Genomic DNA, 21,731 nt, shown 5'->3' with positions numbered 1-21,731 from the left:
ATAGTTTCTACGTTCTTTCTTATGAGTTGTATGAGAATATGTTTTCTTGGGATTTTGTTACCACAAGTTCCATCTATCAGATGAATTAATTTTACTTGCTACAGAATATACACAAACACATGCACACCTTTATACTCAAGTCTATATATCACTGAGGCTTTTTCCCTTCTTCCTGTTGTGATCTTTGTGAATTGAATTTTTATTTTCCCTTCCCAGGAGTAGCTGATTCGCATGTAGAATCCCAAGGGGAAACAAAATCTAGAAGAATTTCTATCAAAGGACCTTTGATTCCCATTTGAGAGAATAACCCAAATTTGTCTTCCTGGCAGTATCCTGGAATGTAAAGACTGAGTTCCCAGGAAAGATTCATATCTCTATTAATTGGATACTATCCTATATACTTATGTATATTTATTTGTTTCTTACTGGATTTTGTCCCTAAAACCCAGCTGTGAAGATCATCCCCCTGTCTTCCCCATTAAATTTTTGTAAATAAATGTTCTTTTGAACAAAAGAGGCCCATCAGAATAAAGAACAACAATAAGATGTCCTTAAGTAGACAATTCCTATCGTATGGCTTTTTTTTTAACTCTTACTTTCTGTCTTATTTTCAATTCTAAGGCAGAAGAACAACAAGGGCTAAGCAAATGGGGTTATATGGCTTGCCCAGAGTCATATAGCTAGGAAGTGTCTGAGGCTAAATTTGAACCCAGTTCCTCTTGATTCCAGGTCTGGTGCTCCATCTGCTGTGCTACCCAGCTGTTTCTCCCCTCCTATGACTCATTCCTCTTATGTCATTTCAGATCTCAAAACAGAGGGACTAGATTTGATCCATCAGGGACCAAGCATTTATTGAACAGTTGTGTGCCAGGTGGCGTGCTAGGTGCTGGGAGTACAAGAGCAACAAATGAAATCATACCAATTCACAAGGGAACATCCTTAATACTCATCAGAAATGACACTTTTGTATAAAAGGGGAAGTCAGGAATCTGCCACCCCCTCCAACCTTGAACCATGTCCAGACTTGAAATCAAGTCTTCCTGACTTTGTCACATACCTGTCCCCATTAAACTTGCTAGACTGGTAAAATGGGGACTTCTCTAAACATAGTAGAAGAGAAAGGAATAAAGACTTATAGAGCATCTATTCTATGTCAGGCACTGTGCTATGTACTTAAAACATTAAATTATGCATTTAAAAATACAAAATATACCTGAATTTTAGCAAGGTGTTAGGGAAAGTTTCATATCAAGAGAAAACATGGAAGAGTAGAAAGAATTCAATGACAATCCAATTCCATAAGAAATTCCTAAGTATCTACTTAAGTCAGGCACTGCAAGATAATAGTAATAGGTTTTTAGGTATGTGAAATATTTTATTAATATTTTCTCATTTGATCCTCACAACAATCCTGGGAAAAAGGTGTTATTATTCCCATTTTAAAGATGAAGAAACTGAGATAGATAGAAGTTAAGTAAGGTAAAGTTGCCCAGGATCATACATCTCATAAGTCTGGGATACAAATTCAAAAATCAAAGAATGTTGAACTTAGAAGTCAGGAGACAAGAGTTCAGTGTCCCACCATAGTCACTATTAGCTGTGTCTCCACAGGTGCATCATTTTTTCATATCCTTAGTTTCCTCATCTATAAAATAGGGTCAATCCTACTTCCTACCACAAAGGATTATTGAAAGGAAAGCATATCATAGAATCACAGAACTTGAGAGCTGAAGAGGATCTCATTGGCCATCTATTCTTGACCATACTCGAACAAAAATCTCGGCTCTACAGAAGAACATTGTACACAGAGACTGATATACTGTGGTAAAATCGAATGTAACGGGCTTCTGTACCAGCAACAATGCAATGACCCAGGACAGCTCTGAGGGATTTATGGTAAAGATGCTACCCACATTTAGAGGAAGGACTGCAGGAAAGGAAACATATAAGAAAAGCAACTGCTTGAACATATGGGTCGGGGTGGACATAATTGGGGATGTGGACTCGAAATTACCACACCAATGCAACCACCAACAATTTGGAAATTGGTCTTGATCAAGGACACATGACAAAACCAGTGGAAATGTGCGATGGCCATGGGTGGGGGGAGTGCGGGGGGTGAAGGGGAAAGTAGGAGCATGAATCATGTAACCATGTTAAAAATGATTATTAATAAATGTTAAAAAAAATCTCGGCTCTAAATTCCTTGACAATAGGACATAAAGCCATAACTAGAAAAAACTCTAATGTAAAGGAATCCATCACCTCCTTAAGCAATTTATTTCTCTTTTGGATGTCTCTAATCAGAAGGCTCTAATTGTCAGTTATTTTTCCTTGCATCAAATTTGCCTCATTTTAATTTTTTGCCTAAATTTGCCTTGTTTTCACTTTCTATCCACTACTCACAGTGCAAAACAAATCTCACCCTTCTTCCACAAAGCAACCCACCAAAAACTTGAAGATAGCTATAGGCCCCCAAATTCCCAATTCCAAATCTTCTCTTTTTTCAAGTTAAACACCTCCAGTTCTTTTGACATCAAGACTCAAAGTCCTTCACCATCCTGGTTGCCCTTCTCTGAACTCTCTAGTTTATAAATATCATTTCAAACATGAGGTGTCCAATCCCAACATAACACTGTAGATGTGCTCTGATCAACACAGAAAAAATCAGAACTATTACCTCATTCATTATGATTTTGTGTGCCATAAAATGACAAATATGTGAATTATCATCATTATTGTTATTGCATCCTTGTAGATGAGATAGAGTTGTGGGCTGGATGACAGCAAGGATGAATAGGCTTAAAGAAAACTGGATTGAGATCTTAACTATAGCATTGCAGGATTCTGTCCTTGGCACAGGTTTTAAAAATATTTTTATCAGTATCACTCAGAAAATGAGTACATGTTAAGGCAGAAAAGTGCTTTCTCTTGTGGCAACGAGATAGCGTGAAACATTCCTCCACTGCCTGAGGCTACCAAGGACAACTCAAGTGAGTGGTGGCTGATGAGGGCAGCCAGATAATGGGATAGGGACTGACATATCTTGGATTGGACCAGTCTACGGGAGGTGGTGAGAAAGAGAATGATGTAAGACAATGGAGCCATGTGCAGAGGGAGAGATGGGCAGAGGAATGCCATTTGCATGCCTCTGGTCTTTGTTCCTGGGCATTTCTCCCTTGTTATTGACCTTGTGGTCCAGGGACTAGCATTCACAAATATCTGTGTGGGTCTGTGATCATGACCTGTGTTGTTTCAGAGCCCATAAGAATCTGAGTCAACGATGATGAAAGCCATGCGGTCAGATCCTGCCCAGAGTTCCCCGACTGAATTATACCAGAGGAGTCTATTCCAAATTTCCTGTCCCTAGAGAAGGATACCCAGCAGCAGCCAGGGGGTAGAGAACAGACTTGGATGAAGGAATGGATGGCCTGCTTATCTAGTTTGCAGAAGACACGTAGCTGAGGGGGGGAATAGGATGTAGGACCCAAGAAATCTCAGATGACTAAAATGAGGGGACAAACTAAGAAGAGAAAATCTTAAAGGGATAAATGTAATAACATGACATACGTAACCTGATGTATATGCACCATGACAAGAACATATCTATACCACGACAATCGAAATAGTAAATGTGATAGTGCCAAAACAAGATAGTATCCACATAAGGGCAGTCTAGTTCTACTTATTCCATCATGGTCAGACTTTTGTCTTTGTTGTTCAGTTGTTTCAGTCACATCTGACACTTTGTGACCTATTTGGGGTTTTCTTGGCAAAGATATTGGGATGGTTTACCATTTCCTTCTCCAGCTTATTTTACAGATAAGGAAACTGAGGCAAAATTAAATTACTTTCCCAGGGTCACACACCTAGTGGCTGAGGTCAGATTTAAATTTATGAAGATGAGTCTTCCTGACTCTAGGTCTGGCACTCTACCCACTGTGCCATCTAGCTGCCTTGCTCAAACTGCATACGCATTATTATTTTCAGTTATGGGTATCATGCTTTAAGAAGGACATTGACAAGTTGGAGAATTATCTAAAGGAGAGCAACCAACATGAGCCAGGGGGCAGGGACTGGAGTTGTAATTTTATTACTACATAAAAGATTCCCTGGTGAGGAAATTCCCTTTACCAATAAAGTTTGGCACCTCTTCTGCCACTTTTAGTCTTGTAGAATCATCTAGAGCAGGGGTCGGCAACGTATGGCTCTCAAGCCATATCTGGCTCTTTTGAGGACCAGATATGGCTCTTTCTGCAGGAGCCATAAAGTCAATTTCTTTTCAGGCGCTGTTACAGGAGTGCACACTGTGAGCACTGTACGGCTCTCACAAAATTACATTTTAAAAAATGTGGCATTTATGGCTCTCATGGCCAAAAAGGTTGCCTATCCCTGACCTAGAGGCTGGGAGACTTAATGTCTCCAGTGACTTGACCAAGATCACACAGTCAGGATATGTCAGAGATTTAACTTGACTCCAGATTACCCAGGCTCCAAGGCTGCCTATTGTAATATAGGTTTTAGCATTGCCATGTTTGGCTTAGGTCAAACCTGTCAGTTGCCCTGGATGGAATGTTGAGGGTGGCATGCGCCACGTGGCAGATACCTACTGGCAGTTGAACTGAGAGTATAAAAGGCCCTGGAAACCCAAGGCTGGGTTCTGTTTTCCCCTGACTTCACCCTGAGCACTCACTTACCCCTACCCCACCCCCACCCCGGGCCCTGGGTGGAGGGAGGAGGAACGTGGGAAATTAGGCCTTAGGATAGAGTACTAAGGGGTAAGTGAGTGCTCAGGGTGAAGTCAGGGGAAAACAGAACCCAGCCTTGGGTTTCCAGGGCCTTTTATACTCTCAGTTCAACTGCCAGTAGGTATCTGCCACGTGGCGCATGCCACCCTCAACATTCCATCCAGGGCAACTGACAGGTTTGACCTAAGCCAAACATGGCAATGTTAAAACCTGTATTACACTATTCATTCAACATAATGTGCTACCTCTCTAATCAATAAAAGCATTCCAGGATGCTCAGTCTGGAAAATGAAAGCTGTATTGGGGGCCATGTCCATTGTCTTCAAGTATTTGATGAGTTGCTTGGTCCCAGAAGGTAAATCTAGAAATGGAAGTTGTAAAGAAGCAAAGTCCAACTCTGTACAAGAAAAAAAGTTTCCTAATGATTAGAACTGTCCAAAAGTACAATGGTCTGCCATGGAACATAGCCAGATCCTCATCACAGTAACATCTTCAAATAGAAGTTGGATGACCCACTTGGTTGAACTATTGTTAAGTCAGTTCTTGCAAAGGTAGGAGTTGAACAAGATGACCTCAGAGGTCATCTAGAATTCTGTGTTCTTGAAGTCTATGATTCTTCTCCATCCTCTGCACTTGCAGTCTTTACTTTATTCTTGAATCTGACAATGAGAATAATATGGGTTCTTTGAATAGAGAGCCTATGATTCTATGATTTTCCCCAGTCTCAACACTCAGAGACATCATTTTATTCTTGACCATGTCAATGAGAATGAGATGAATTCTTCAAGGTAGATTCTATGATCCAAAGATTTCCTCCATCTTCTACACTCACTGTCTTCATTTTATTCTTGAATCTGACAATGAGAATGATATGGATTCTTCAAAGTAGAGATTCTATGATTCTTTGATCTTCCCCATCCTCTATATAGTCACAAGATTCATCTTATTCTTGAACCTGACAATGATAATGATATGAATTCTTCAAAGCAGATTCTATGATGATCTTCTCCATCCTCTATACTCACAGGCTTCATTTTATTCTTGAACTTGACAATATGAATGATATAGATTCTATGACTTATTAATTCCTATTTTTATTCAGAATCAGATTATCTGAAGAAAAACTTAGCACTCAAGAAAAACCAGTTCTTTACTAAACCGTGGTCTAAGGAAGCAACATTAGACATAGACTAAGTACAATAGCCCTTTCTCTAAGCTACAGTCATATACCCGACCCTTTACTTATATCATATCTTTATGATTTCATTTTTCTATATTCCATCTGCCTAGACACCTACAAGGCAGGAAAAAAGCTTACCAAAACAGACATCTGGCTTTATGCATCTCCACCAAACTCACAGTATTCATAACACAAGTTTAAAAATCAGTCCAAAGTTTACAGTAAGCAAACCATTTTCCCCTTTTCACTGGCTAGTATCTATCTCCCAGGGAGACAAGAAAAAATTATTTCCTATGTTGGGAAGGATCTTCAGCTCATAATTTGATAACCACCTCTAGGTTCATATGAGAAATTTTCTTTGCCTGTGGGCAGTGTTCCCTAGACTATTTGCATACAAAGATTTTTTTATGAGTTCTTCTAAAATTGGATTATGCCATGATTCAGAAAAAAACCTGTGCCATTCCACTAATCTGGCAGCAGCCACACAGGCTAACCTGTTTAGCTATAGCAATGAAATTTGTTAAGCTAAAAACATCTATAAAGTTATTTTTTTCAGCCATTTCCTAATTTTATTTTATTTTAAAAATTTTATTTTATTCCAGTAACAAATCTTCACATAAGTTTTTCAAGGTTACATAATTCATGTTGTCTTCTTCCCCTCTTCCCTCCCAGCTCTCCCGGAGCTGACAAGCAATTCCGCTAGGTTTTACAAGGATTATCACTCACAACCTATTTCCATATTGTTCATTTTTGTAATAGACTAACCTTATAAAACCAAAACCCCAAATCCAATACCCATATAAACATATAAAGTTATTTAAAAGAGCTTTCAGTGCAGAAGATAAACTCAAGGATGCTTTATTGTCTTTTATAGCCAAATTTGCTGACCTCATCTTTTTATTTTCTTATCATACATGTTTGATCCTGAATTTCCCACAGACTCACATAACAGGATGACCAGAAGAGACTTCAGAGGTAATCTAATCCATCATTTATCTCCAAGATTTGACTTTGCATGTATATGCACATATGCGTATAAATCTACACACAAATTACAGATGTATACAGATACATGTGTATGTATAGCTGTATAGGTATGTACAATGTATATAGATATATGTGTGTATGTACATGTAATGGAGAAAGATTTAACAAAAATAAGTAAAAATGCAGTAAGACGGAGATGTTGTTCAGTTGTCTCTGACTCTTTGTGACCCCCCTAGATTATAGCACACCAATACTGTTCATGGGGTTTTCTTGGCAAAGATACTGGAGTGTTTGGCCATTTCCTTCTCCTGATCATTTACATATGAGGAAACTGAGGCAAACAGAGTTAAGTGACTTGCCCAGGGTCACATAACTAGTAAGTGTCTGAGGCTGGATTGTTCAGTCATTCAGTTGTTTTCCTTTTGGGATCCTATAAACCCTAGCATGCCATTATTGTTCATGGAGTTTTCTTGACAAAGATACTGGAGTGGTTGGTCATTTCCTTCTAAATTGGATGAAGGCAAATAGAGATTAAGTGACTTGCCTAGGATCACACAACTAGTAAGTGTCAGATTTGAACTTAGGTCTTCCTGACTCCAACTCTATCCACTGAGCCATCTACCTGCCTCCAAAAAAGCAGAAATAACATTACTTAAAAAAAAAAAAAACTCAAACCCTTACTTTCTGTCTTGGAACCAACACTAAGTATTGGCACTAAGGCAGAAAAGTGGTAAGGGCTAGGCAATAGGGGTTAAGTGACTTGTCCAGGGTCACAGCTAGGAAGGATCTGAGGCTAAATTTGAACCCATGGCCTCTCTCTGCAGGCCTGGCTTTCTGTCCACTGAGTCACCCAGCTGTCCCCATGGCATCTCCTTTTGTAGTGGTATTGATTTCTTTTTTTTTCCTTTTTAAAATATTTTTCCATGTTTACATGATTCATTTTCTTTCCAACCCCCCTCCTGGAGCCAATAAGCCCTTCCACTAGGTTATACAAATGTTGTCACTTATATCTATTTCCATATTATTCCTTTATAATTTTTTATTTATTTTATTTAGAATATTTTTCCATGATTCCATGATTCATGTTCTTTCCCTCCCTTTCTCCCTCCCCCGTAGCCAATGAGCAACTCCACTGGGTTTAACATGTATCATTGATCAAGACCTATTTCCATATTATTGATATTTGCAATAGGGTGATTGTTTAAAGTCAATATCCCCAATCATATCCCCATCAACCCATGTGATCAAGCAAATGTGTTTCTTCTGTGTTTCTGCTCCCTCAGTTCTTTTTCTGGATGTGGATAATGTTCTTTCTCTTAAGTCAGTCAGAATTGTCCTGGGTCATTGCATTGCTGCTAGTAGAGAAGCACATTTGATTGTGCCACAGTGTATCAGTCTCTGTGTACAATGTTCTTCTGGCTCTGCTCCTTTCACTCTGCATCAATTCCTGGAGGTCTTTCCAGTTCACATGGAATTCCTCCAGTTCATCATTCCTTTCAGCACAATAATATTCCATCACAATCAGATACCACAATTTGTTCAAACATTCCCCAATGAAGGGACACCCCCTCGTTTTCCAATTTTTTGCCACCTGGTATTGATTTCCAAGACAGAATGTAAGGGATTTTTAAAAATTAAAATTAAGTGACTGATGATTGAAAAAATGCTATAAACTATGGAGGCATCCATCACTTGGGTAATGGTTGAACAAAATATGGTAATGAAATTCTATGGTGCTCTAAGAAATGAAGAGAGAGACAGTTTTAGAGAAACCTGGGAAGATGAGTTTGAAATGATACAGAACATAAAGAGAATATGCAAGCACAATTGAGAACATTAACATTATAAAAATGAACAATTTTGAAAGATTTAAGAACTCTGATCAATGGAGTAACCAACCATAATTCCATAGTGCTTCCAATGAAGAATGCTTCCTACTCCTACAGAGAATGATAACAGACTGATAAGCAAAATGAGGCATATGTCTCTGAACATGGGAGATGGGGATTTGTTTTGCTTGACAACATTTATTTGTTATGAAGATATTATTTGTGTTTTTTTTCTTATTTTCCCATCATGTGAGAGGAAGAAAAATAAATGTTTGACAACTGGAGAAAAAATTAATTTAAACACAAAAAATCAGATCCAGAAAAAATAAACTCTACCACATACCAGACAGAGTCAATCAGATTTTGTTTGAAGACCTTCACAGAAGAGGTGATTCTGGATGATCTCTAAGGTCCCTTTCTGGCCCAAAGTATGGGATAACTATGTCCAAATTATTGATGACTAGGGCATCTAGGTGGCTTAGTAGATTGAGAGCCAGACCTAGAGATGGAGGGTCCTAAGTTCAAATCTGGCCTCAGACATTTCCTATTTGTATGACCCTGGGTGAGTCATTTAACTCCATTATCCAGTCTTATCACTCTTCTGCCTTGAAATAGATGCCATTGATTCTAATACAGAAGGTAGGGATTTTTTTAAAATAAAAATTAAATAACTAATGATTGATAAGAAATGTATTCCACTTTGGGGCAGTTCTAATTGTTAAGTTTTTCCTTTACATCAAACCTAAATTTGTTTCTTTGCAGTGTGAATCATGCATGAAATACTGGATTTGGAGTCAGGAAGAAGCAAGTTAAAATGCAGCTTCAGATATTTATTAGCTGTGTGACCCTGAACAAGTCAACTAAGCCCCTCTCTGTGCAAGGTTTCTCTTACAATAATCACTACATAGATTGTATGTATTTATATTATGTAATATATAATCACTATATAAATTCTATATATTCATGTTATATATAATCACTATATTCTATATATTCATAATATATAAAATCACCACCTAGATTCTATATATTCATAATATATAATCACTATATAGATTCTATGTGTTCATATTATATATAATCCCTATATTTGATATATTCATAATGTAGAATATAATCACCACCTAGATTCTATATATTCATATTATATATAATCACTATATTCTATATATTCATGATATATATAATCACCACCTAGATTCTATGTATTCATAATATATAACCACTTTATAGTCTATGTGTTCATATTATATATAATAATTATATTTGATATATTCATAATATAGAATATAATCACCACCTAGATCTATATATTCATATTATATATAATTACTGTATTCTATATATTCATAATATATAACCACTATATAGATTCTATATATTCATATTATATAGAATCACTATATTCTATATATTCATAATATATAAAATCACCACCTAGATTCTATATATTCATAACATATAATCACTATATAGATTCTATGTGTTCATATTATATATAATCCCTATATTTGATATATTCATAATGTAGAATATAATCACCACCTAGATTCTATATATTCATATTATATATAATCACTATATTCTATATATTCATGATATATATAATCACCACCTAGATTCTATGTATTCATAATATATAACCACTTTATAGTCTATGTGTTCATATTATATATAATAATTATATTTGATATATTCATAATATAGAATATAATCACCACCTAGATCTATATATTCATATTATATATAATTACTGTATTCTATATATTCATAATATATAACCACTATATAGATTCTATATATTCATATTATATAGAATCACTATATTCTATATATTCATAATATATAAAATCACCACCTAGATTCTATATATTCATAACATATAATCACTATATAGATTCTATGTGTTCATATTATATATAATCCCTATATTTGATATATTCATAATGTAGAATATAATCACCACCTAGATTCTATATATTCATATTATATATAATCACTATATTCTATATATTCATGATATATATAATCACCACCTAGATTCTATGTATTCATAATATATAACCACTTTATAGTCTATGTGTTCATATTATATATAATAATTATATTTGATATATTCATAATATAGAATATAATCACCACCTAGATCTATATATTCATATTATATATAATTACTGTATTCTATATATTCATAATATATAACCACTATATAGATTCTATATATTCATATTATATAGAATCACTATATTCTATATATTCATAATATATAAAATCACCACCTAGATTCTATATATTCATAACATATAATCACTATATAGATTCTATGTGTTCATATTATATATAATCCCTATATTTGATATATTCATAATGTAGAATATAATCACCACCTAGATTCTATATATTCATATTATATATAATCACTATATTCTATATATTCATGATATATATAATCACCACCTAGATTCTATGTATTCATAATATATAACCACTTTATAGTCTATGTGTTCATATTATATATAATAATTATATTTGATATATTCATAATATAGAATATAATCACCACCTAGATCTATATATTCATATTATATATAATTACTGTATTCTATATATTCATAATATATAACCACTATATAGATTCTATATATTCATATTATATAGAATCACTATATTCTATATATTCATAATATATAAAATCACCACCTAGATTCTATATATTCATAACATATAATCACTATATAGATTCTATGTGTTCATATTATATATAATCCCTATATTTGATATATTCATAATGTAGAATATAATCACCACCTAGATTCTATATATTCATATTATATATAATCACTATATTCTATATATTCATGATATATATAATCACCACCTAGATTCTATGTATTCATAATATATAACCACTTTATAGTCTATGTGTTCATATTATATATAATAATTATATTTGATATATTCATAATATAGAATATAATCACCACCTAGATCTATATATTCATATTATATATAATTACTGTATTCTATATATTCATAATATATAACCACTATATAGATTCTATATATTCATATTATATAGAATCACTATATTCTATATATTCATAATATATAAAATCACCACCTAGATTCTATATATTCATAACATATAATCACTATATAGATTCTATGTGTTCATATTATATATAATCCCTATATTTGATATATTCATAATGTAGAATATAATCACCACCTAGATTCTATATATTCATATTATATATAATCACTATATTCTATATATTCATGATATATATAATCACCACCTAGATTCTATGTATTCATAATATATAACCACTTTATAGTCTATGTGTTCATATTATATATAATAATTATATTTGATATATTCATAATATAGAATATAATCACCACCTAGATCTATATATTCATATTATATATAATTACTGTATTCTATATATTCATAATATATAACCACTATATAGATTCTATATATTCATATTATATAGAATCACTATATTCTATATATTCATAATATATAAAATCACCACCTAGATTCTATATATTCATAACATATAATCACTATATAGATTCTATGTGTTCATATTATATATAATCCCTATATTTGATATATTCATAATGTAGAATATAATCACCACCTAGATTCTATATATTCATATTATATATAATCACTATATTCTATATATTCATGATATATATAATCACCACCTAGATTCTATGTATTCATAATATATAACCACTTTATAGTCTATGTGTTCATATTATATATAATAATTATATTTGATATATTCATAATATAGAATATAATCACCACCTAGATCTATATATTCATATTATATATAATTACTGTATTCTATATATTCATAATATATAACCACTATATAGATTCTATATATTCATATTATATAGAATCACTATATTCTATATATTCATAATATATAAAATCACCACCTAGATTCTATATATTCATAACATATAATCACTATATAGATTCTATGTGTTCATATTATATATAATCCCTATATTTGATATATTCATAATGTAGAATATAATCACCACCTAGATTCTATATATTCATATTATATATAATCACTATATTCTATATATTCATGATATATATAATCACCACCTAGATTCTATGTATTCATAATATATAACCACTTTATAGTCTATGTGTTCATATTATATATAATAATTATATTTGATATATTCATAATATAGAATATAATCACCACCTAGATCTATATATTCATATTATATATAATTACTGTATTCTATATATTCATAATATATAACCACTATATAGATTCTATATATTCATATTATATAGAATCACTATATTCTATATATTCATAATATATAAAATCACCACCTAGATTCTATATATTCATAACATATAATCACTATATAGATTCTATGTGTTCATATTATATATAATCCCTATATTTGATATATTCATAATGTAGAATATAATCACCACCTAGATTCTATATATTCATATTATATATAATCACTATATTCTATATATTCATGATATATATAATCACCACCTAGATTCTATGTATTCATAATATATAACCACTTTATAGTCTATGTGTTCATATTATATATAATAATTATATTTGATATATTCATAATATAGAATATAATCACCACCTAGATCTATATATTCATATTATATATAATTACTGTATTCTATATATTCATAATATATAACCACTATATAGATTCTATATATTCATATTATATAGAATCACTATATTCTATATATTCATAATATATAAAATCACCACCTAGATTCTATATATTCATAACATATAATCACTATATAGATTCTATGTGTTCATATTATATATAATCCCTATATTTGATATATTCATAATGTAGAATATAATCACCACCTAGATTCTATATATTCATATTATATATAATCACTATATTCTATATATTCATGATATATATAATCACCACCTAGATTCTATGTATTCATAATATATAACCACTTTATAGTCTATGTGTTCATATTATATATAATAATTATATTTGATATATTCATAATATAGAATATAATCACCACCTAGATCTATATATTCATATTATATATAATTACTGTATTCTATATATTCATAATATATAACCACTATATAGATTCTATATATTCATATTATATAGAATCACTATATTCTATATATTCATAATATATAAAATCACCACCTAGATTCTATATATTCATAACATATAATCACTATATAGATTCTATGTGTTCATATTATATATAATCCCTATATTTGATATATTCATAATGTAGAATATAATCACCACCTAGATTCTATATATTCATATTATATATAATCACTATATTCTATATATTCATGATATATATAATCACCACCTAGATTCTATGTATTCATAATATATAACCACTTTATAGTCTATGTGTTCATATTATATATAATAATTATATTTGATATATTCATAATATAGAATATAATCACCACCTAGATCTATATATTCATATTATATATAATTACTGTATTCTATATATTCATAATATATAACCACTATATAGATTCTATATATTCATATTATATAGAATCACTATATTCTATATATTCATAATATATAAAATCACCACCTAGATTCTATATATTCATAACATATAATCACTATATAGATTCTATGTGTTCATATTATATATAATCCCTATATTTGATATATTCATAATGTAGAATATAATCACCACCTAGATTCTATATATTCATATTATATATAATCACTATATTCTATATATTCATGATATATATAATCACCACCTAGATTCTATGTATTCATAATATATAACCACTTTATAGTCTATGTGTTCATATTATATATAATAATTATATTTGATATATTCATAATATAGAATATAATCACCACCTAGATCTATATATTCATATTATATATAATTACTGTATTCTATATATTCATAATATATAACCACTATATAGATTCTATATATTCATATTANCCTCCTCCTCCTCCTCCTCCTCCTCCCTCCTTCTACTACTACTACTACTACTACTACTACTACTACTACTACAAGAGAGTGAATTTCCAGGAGAAAGAAGATAATCTGTCAGGACTATTTTTATTTTTTCCCATAGAACAAACATTAAGTGACACTCTATAAGTATAAGTAGAACCAGAAAAAAATTCGACCTCTCCCAATCTTCAGGCTAAACATCCTCATTTCCTTCTTCTAATCCAACATACGGCACGACCTTAGGACCTCGTGCTCTCCCCTCTGCATGGCTTCTAAGCCCGCTGTGCCTCTCTCAAGGGCAGGGTCTTCTGCTTTGGTGTTCTGCACAGGGCTAGCCCGAGAAGTATGCACGTAAGAAATGCTTTCTGAAGGACTCTGTGAGTCACTCCAGCAGACAGACTCACGTCCTCCGAGATGCACACCCGCTTCCCGTTATCTCCTTCCTCTCACTGTCGGGGCAGAAGCACAGGACGGGTCAGCCACCGCTCACTTAAACTCCCCCTGGCCCGGGGACTGGTCTTCCCTCCTGAGCCCCAACGCCCATTTCAAGCCTTGAGCGCCTCTCCTTTGCCCTCCCACCATCCTACCACGTGCTCCCCACCAGAGGGGCCATAGTGATGGTCCTTTCCTTATGGGGGACTATAAACTCCAAGTGCCCGATGACACACTTAGGTGACTAAGGGTGGATCTCGGCGCTGGTATCACAAATATCACGTCAGACTTCTGGAAACTTCCATCACCCTCCCTGGAGAGAAATACGGTCACTAAGAACAGCTTACCTTCTACATAACTAGTATGGCCTGGATTTGACTAATAACAATGGTTATTATGACTAAGTAATAATAAGAGACTTTATTTAGCCCTTTACAGTTCCCAAAGTTATTGCATTCGTTCCTTGAGCCACCTGTTAAGTCGTAGGTGCGAGTAGGATGACTGCTCGGAACTCCCCTTAAGTCAGGGAACGCAGGAGGTGGGATTTGAAGTCAAACGTTTCTGGGTCCGGGTCTAACAGTTCTACCTCTCTGCCTTGGGCATCCCAGCCCCTTAGTGGGTCTCCCAATGGGACGGGTTAAACCAGAATGAAAGTCTCAGGCGAGGGGCGTTCAGCAGTGGGACTGGGTGGAAGAGACAGTTTTCTGTCAGGCCAGACAGGATTTGTCCAGTCTCCATGACCTTTGTTGCATAAGAGACCACGAAATGCCTCAGAATGCTGAAGTATCTGTCATGGGATACCTTAAGGCGGAGCTGGAAGGCATGGAGAGGGAAGATAATAGGAAAAGAAGAATTTTTGGCATCTAAAAAAGAGGCCAAGTAATGAAGGCAAAGAGGTCTTTCTGACCACCCCAACTTCATGTTTTGTTTTTTAAACCCTTACCTTCCATCTTGGAGTCAATACTGTGTATTGTTTTTTAAACCCTTCCCTTCTCTCTGGGACTTAATGCTTAGTATCAGTTCCAAGACCGTATGAAGCAAGAGAAAGGGAATAGCCAAAGATGGCTACAAGATTATGAAACCAGACAAAGAGCAGAATGGTAGGATCACTAAAAGAATGACAGTTTTCAGGGTAATGGAGTCAAGGCTTAGGGAGACCCGACCCTATTTGTAGATGGAGAAGATGCCTGTAGAGAAGAGACAACTGACAGCAGGGTCGCAAAGATAACAGGATGGGCTGGAATCTGGGGTAGAGGGATTAGCCTAAGGTCTCCTTTGAGGCTATAAAGAATGAGGAAAGACTTGATGAGAACACTGGTTAGAAGAGTGGAGGAGGGATGAATGGAATTCATGCCTCAGACTTCTTAGTAGTGGATAAAGTCATCTTTCCTAAGAAATTGTGGGTGGAGGTATAGCTAGAGATTTAAGAAGTCAGGGAATGATCATGTTGGGGAATGGGATAAAATCAATAACAAGAATATATAATAACACTTTAAATTTTACAGTGTTTTCTTCACAAGAATCCTGAGAAGAGATAGTGAAGATCTTGCCCATTCTACAGATGAGGAAAATGGGCTTTGGAGAGAACAATCTAAAATCAATCAGTCAATGGTGGAGGGAATTGATCCTAGGTTTCCTGACTCTAAAGTCAATTCTTCCTTTAACGTAGAGCAATAAGGACTTAGTTCAGGCTAGATATTATAAATCTGCAAGGGATTCAGGCAGTATGATTTCATAATTTTCTTCATCAATGATTGGTCATTCAGGAGTAGAACTGGATGAGGCAGATGGTAGTCTATTTGCCCTCAAACAGATGGAAGTAGTAGGGGGCAGCTGGGTAGCTCAGTGGATTGAGCTACCCAGACGGGAGGTCCTAGGTTCAAATCCAGCCTCAGACACTTCCCTGCTGTGTGACCCTGGGCAAGTCACTTGACCCCCATTAACCACTCTTCCACCTAGGAGCCAATACATGGAAGTTAAGGGTTTAAAAAAAAAAAAGAAAAAAAAAAAGGAAGTAGTAGAAGTTTAATTGTTGGGTGGCTCAGTGGATTGAGAACCAGGCTTAGAGATGGGAAGTCCTAGGTTCAAATCTGGCCTCAGATACTTCCTAGCTGTTTGACCTTGGGCAAGTCACTTAACCTCCATTGCCTAGCCCTGGTCACTCTTCTGCCTTGGAACCAATACACAGTATTGATTCTAAGATGGAAGGTAAGAGTTTAAAAAATAAAATAAAATAATTCAACATCTTAGAATCTGCTGCACATATAATTTGCCATACTTAAGAGTGCCCCTCCCCTTTAACCTATTCAAGAGGGGACAAGAGTACATTTTCTTCAATAAAAGAATTAAAATTTAAGAACATTCAAAGGGCAATGGAATAATGCATGGTGGGAGTGAGCAGGCTGTAACATATTACCATTAAAGTACTGAGAAGCAGCATCAGGACAAAAGATGTCATCAGTGACATGTATAACTGAGGGGGAAAAGAAAATGCGCTGATCATATATTGAGAATGAGGGATAATGAGCAAACATTGGGATCCACCATTCAGTGTCAGGAAATGGAGAAAGGCACATCACACATGGCGGACCTCCTCCACTGGAGAATATGGGCATAAATCCAATGGGACAGGCAGGCATATAGATGGACTGTGATCTGTATCACTGAAAAGAGAGCCCATACCAGTGAGTTCACATACTTATCAAAGTACTGGAGAAGTCAATATTTGTTTGCTTTTTTTGTGCCTTGTATCCAATGAGTATGCATCTCTATTTTTGAGGGGAAATCTGTGACTTCCTCAGAACAATAAGCCACGATTCGCCCTTGCCAATATTTGAAAGATCATAGTGTTTAAGCACAAGCCTCGTTCTGTTGGAACTTGGGGTTAGCCTCAGGATAGCTCAAGCCCCCTAGTAGAATGTGAATTTGGAAGAATATATATATATATATATATATATATGTAAAAAGGCATGCACACATATGTACTATATAAATTATATATAGAGAGACTATATATATGCATGTATTATCCATAAGATATACATATATGTGTGTGTGTGTGTGTGTATTATCCATAAGAATCAGAGAGATTGGAACAAAACCCATTTCCCAACAATTACATTTAGGAAATGGAACCACATATTGAGAATGCTACTGTTGAGTACATGTTAATAAATTTTATTTCATCCAAGGCTCCGCACAGTGTTTTCTGTCCTGGACAGCCCCCAGTCACTTTAGCTATTGAGAGGGCAGGCAGAAAAGGGGAAAGAAAATAGTGTACTTCAGCTATTTTCTGGCTTAAGCAGATGCTTTGAGTGCCAATCCAGGAATGAAAGAGCCACCATTTATAACACTGCTATTTATACATTAAGAAAATTACTGTTCTGAAATCAATGACAATGGATAAAAATGAAATGTCCCCAACTTCAGATTATAAAGCAATATTTTCTCAAAGGCAAGAAATGAAATTCACTGAAATTTCCAGCCCTTTTAGTTTACCCTCTCAATAGCATTCAAATGTATTATAAAGATCAGTGAAAACCTAATAATTTTGTTCTTAGGTTTGGCTTAGGGAAGAAAAAAATTCCATTTCAAAATACCACATTATCTCATCACTTTGTATAATGGCTGATGATAAGAGTGCTAAGCCTAATTTTATTTTTCATCAGAAAACCAGATTATAGAAATCACAGTTTGTATATAACTGATGAAACTAATCATTTGAGTGAACTACAGCAGCCAGAGTAAAAATCCTTTAATGACTATAGCACACTTCTTAAAGCAGACTGCCTATTTGGAGAACGACTTCTCCATGAGAAATCACAAGAGAGTGAATTTCCAGGAGGAAGAAGATAATCTGTCAGAACTACTTTTATTTTTTCCCATAGAACAAACATTAAGTGACACTCTATAAGAGAACTGGGCTAGTCTCGGGGGAAAGGGAGATACAAAGTACAGATAAATCAAAGTTTCTGTCCTACAGGAGCTTTCAGTCAAGAGAAGAAAAAAAGATCCACCACACCATTGAACTGAGAGAGCGATGAAATGAAATGCTAGGGGAGGTGTAATCACTAGAAAATTAAAGGCAATTCTCCTTTTGATGTCAGAAGGCAGTATCATATATAGAAAACAATCTTCACCCTTAAAAAACAACTAAGAAAATTGCTGAAATTTTGCAATTCTGTTTTTCACTTTCTCAAGCAAGCATTTTGTTGCAAAAAGGAGTTTAACTTAACCAACTTCAAATGGAAAGTTGTCACCCACAAAAAGCACCTAGAGAGCATTCAGGTGTATCCCAGGCACCAAAAAAAATGAGCTAAAATAGCCATGTTTTCTACAACCTAAGAGAACTTCAAAAATGAAAGTATTTGTATCAATGATGATAAATATGTATGTGGACACTGACACATTCAAGTCTATGACAAACAGTGCAAACGACATACAAATTTATAATATTTACAAGAATGTGATTTAAGTCATATAATTGTACTGCCCAGGAGTTTGGTCATGATTTTCAAAGTTCTATTAATAGTGTCAGGTCAATGACGTACTGTTTCATTATGTAAAGCTTACGGACAAGCAAAATATAGGTGAATATTCAAGAACCAGGAATCATGTTCATTTCATCATTGCACAAGCAGAGAACTATGTATTAGCATTCCCACACAATGACCATTAGGACTAAATTTAACATGTCAGCAGCAGATACAATCATGAAGTAAATTGCTTAATTGAGATCTCATTGGCCTAGGACTTGCTCTACAATTTTAATTTGTAAAGATGTTCTCATTTAATTATTTAATTAAATTGTTTATAAGACGGAAAAAGCCTTTTGAGAAATTCATTTGACATTTGTTGACACATTTTTCTCTATCTGCTCGTGTGTAAATAGCTTGTGATTCTAGAGTCTTTAATGCTGCCTACTATTTGTTCAGAGGCAAAAAAGAACTTTGGAAATTCAGCCCAAGAAGACAAGTTAATCAACAGCCACCTGACACTTCAAGGCATTTTCCTGATTAATGGCAAACAGTTACCCAAGTTGGTCTCCATTTTGGCAAATGTTTTTGATATGGTAAATTATATCCCTCCTGCAATGGGAGTTTTATAATGCTACATCGTTTGGGTGAGGAATAACCTCCCCAACGTAGTTCGTTTGAGTAGTTCTACTCTTACTTTCTTTAATTCTTCTTGTTCTAAAACAAATTCATATCCAGAAAGCTTATTTTCTACAGAAGAAAATTTAAAAAAAAAAGATTATGTTGGAGCTCTGACAGTTTTCTGCCTTTATACAAACTGATTTGATTAACCTTAGAGAAGGAAAAAAGGCAAGAAAGATATTGTGTTAAAAAAAAGTTTTTTTTCACCTTTGGTTAATAAAAAAAAAATACTCATGCTATCCAAGGAAAGACTACATGAGAAATACGATACTCCACATATATAATTTGTCGCGGGGCACTGGTGTATATTAAACTGCCACTTTTAGCAGCGGCATCAGGTAACACCACCAGATGAAAGGCAATTTAGGCTTTTAACTGCACTCAGTTCCCAGGGCTTGTTTTGAGCAATCCAATATCAACGTAGGTATTTTTTTTTTCTTTTTTCTTACCAGCCCAGGTTGTATAGTTCCAACTTTACCTGTGGTGAGAGCCTCTGCTGTTGCCACATGCATGAAGGTGTTGTCACTCACTGGCCATTTTTCTGCTGAAAGCACCAGTTTGTCTAGTCCTCCAAGTTCTTTCAATTCTTCCTGGATCTTTGGGCCTAAAACACTGTTTTCCCGGCTGATGTTCCTGTAACCAAGAGCATCCCCCACAGCTCCCAGGAGCAGAGCAGCCTTAAATTTGTCCATCTTGAGGTCTGTGTTCTGGCTAACTTTCTTTTTTTTTTTTGCTTTTCCAGCTGCTGAATCTAAGCCTTTGCTTTCTGTCTGCTCATCTGACATTTATATTGGTCATTGTATCACTGTCAGGAGCTTCCTCTATATGGCAAGGCACTCCTTTTCTGGATTTGCAGGTGCCACCTCTTACACATCAACCAATGAGAAAATGTGGCTAAATCCTAGCATCTTTTCTTTTAAATAGTGAGAAGACTGAAGTGCCAGGGTCTTTAATGTAAACTTCCCCTAGAAATTCTATCTCAACTACATTGAAGAAGAACTCTGCTAAGCAATCCTCAGTTAATCAACCCCCAGAAAGAACCCAGAAAGAGGGTCTTTTAAAAAAATGTCTTTTTTTTTTATACTCCTGATTTGCTTCCACTCTACACGTTACAGAAGTTTCCCTCTTTGGAAACTGCTGTTGTAGCAAAGCCACTGAATGATTTATACCTTTATGGGGTTACAATTAATTAGAGACTATGCCGAATTTGTTGAAGTCATACTGAACCTTGATGAATTCCCTCAATTTTCAAATCAATAACTGAAACTATAACCATTTGCTGGAGGGTTTAAGTCAAGAGTAATATCTTGTCATCTGTATTAAAGTGTTTTTGTCTGCAAATGTTTATTGCTTGCACTCAGC

At 34.3% G+C, this 21,731-nt stretch overlaps 1 protein-coding gene across 1 annotated transcript in view; it reads right to left on the bottom strand.

Annotated features, from left to right (window-relative positions):
- The window catches only part of ADPRHL1 (ADP-ribosylhydrolase like 1), a 64,931-nt gene extending 43,758 nt beyond the window's left edge, over positions 1-21,173 (bottom strand). Inside the window, exon 1 of the mRNA XM_044670504.1 lies at positions 20,848-21,173. Coding sequence (XP_044526439.1) covers positions 20,848-21,154 — 307 coding nt within the window. The 5' untranslated portion in view covers positions 21,155-21,173. The remainder of the gene's footprint in view (positions 1-20,847) is intronic.
- Positions 21,174-21,731: the final 558 nt, after the last annotated feature.

Source organism: Gracilinanus agilis, chromosome 3 (genome assembly GCF_016433145.1).
Source record: "Gracilinanus agilis isolate LMUSP501 chromosome 3, AgileGrace, whole genome shotgun sequence".
Lineage (NCBI taxonomy): Eukaryota > Metazoa > Chordata > Mammalia > Didelphimorphia > Didelphidae > Gracilinanus > Gracilinanus agilis.
This window is presented reverse-complemented; position numbering and strand designations above follow the sequence as displayed.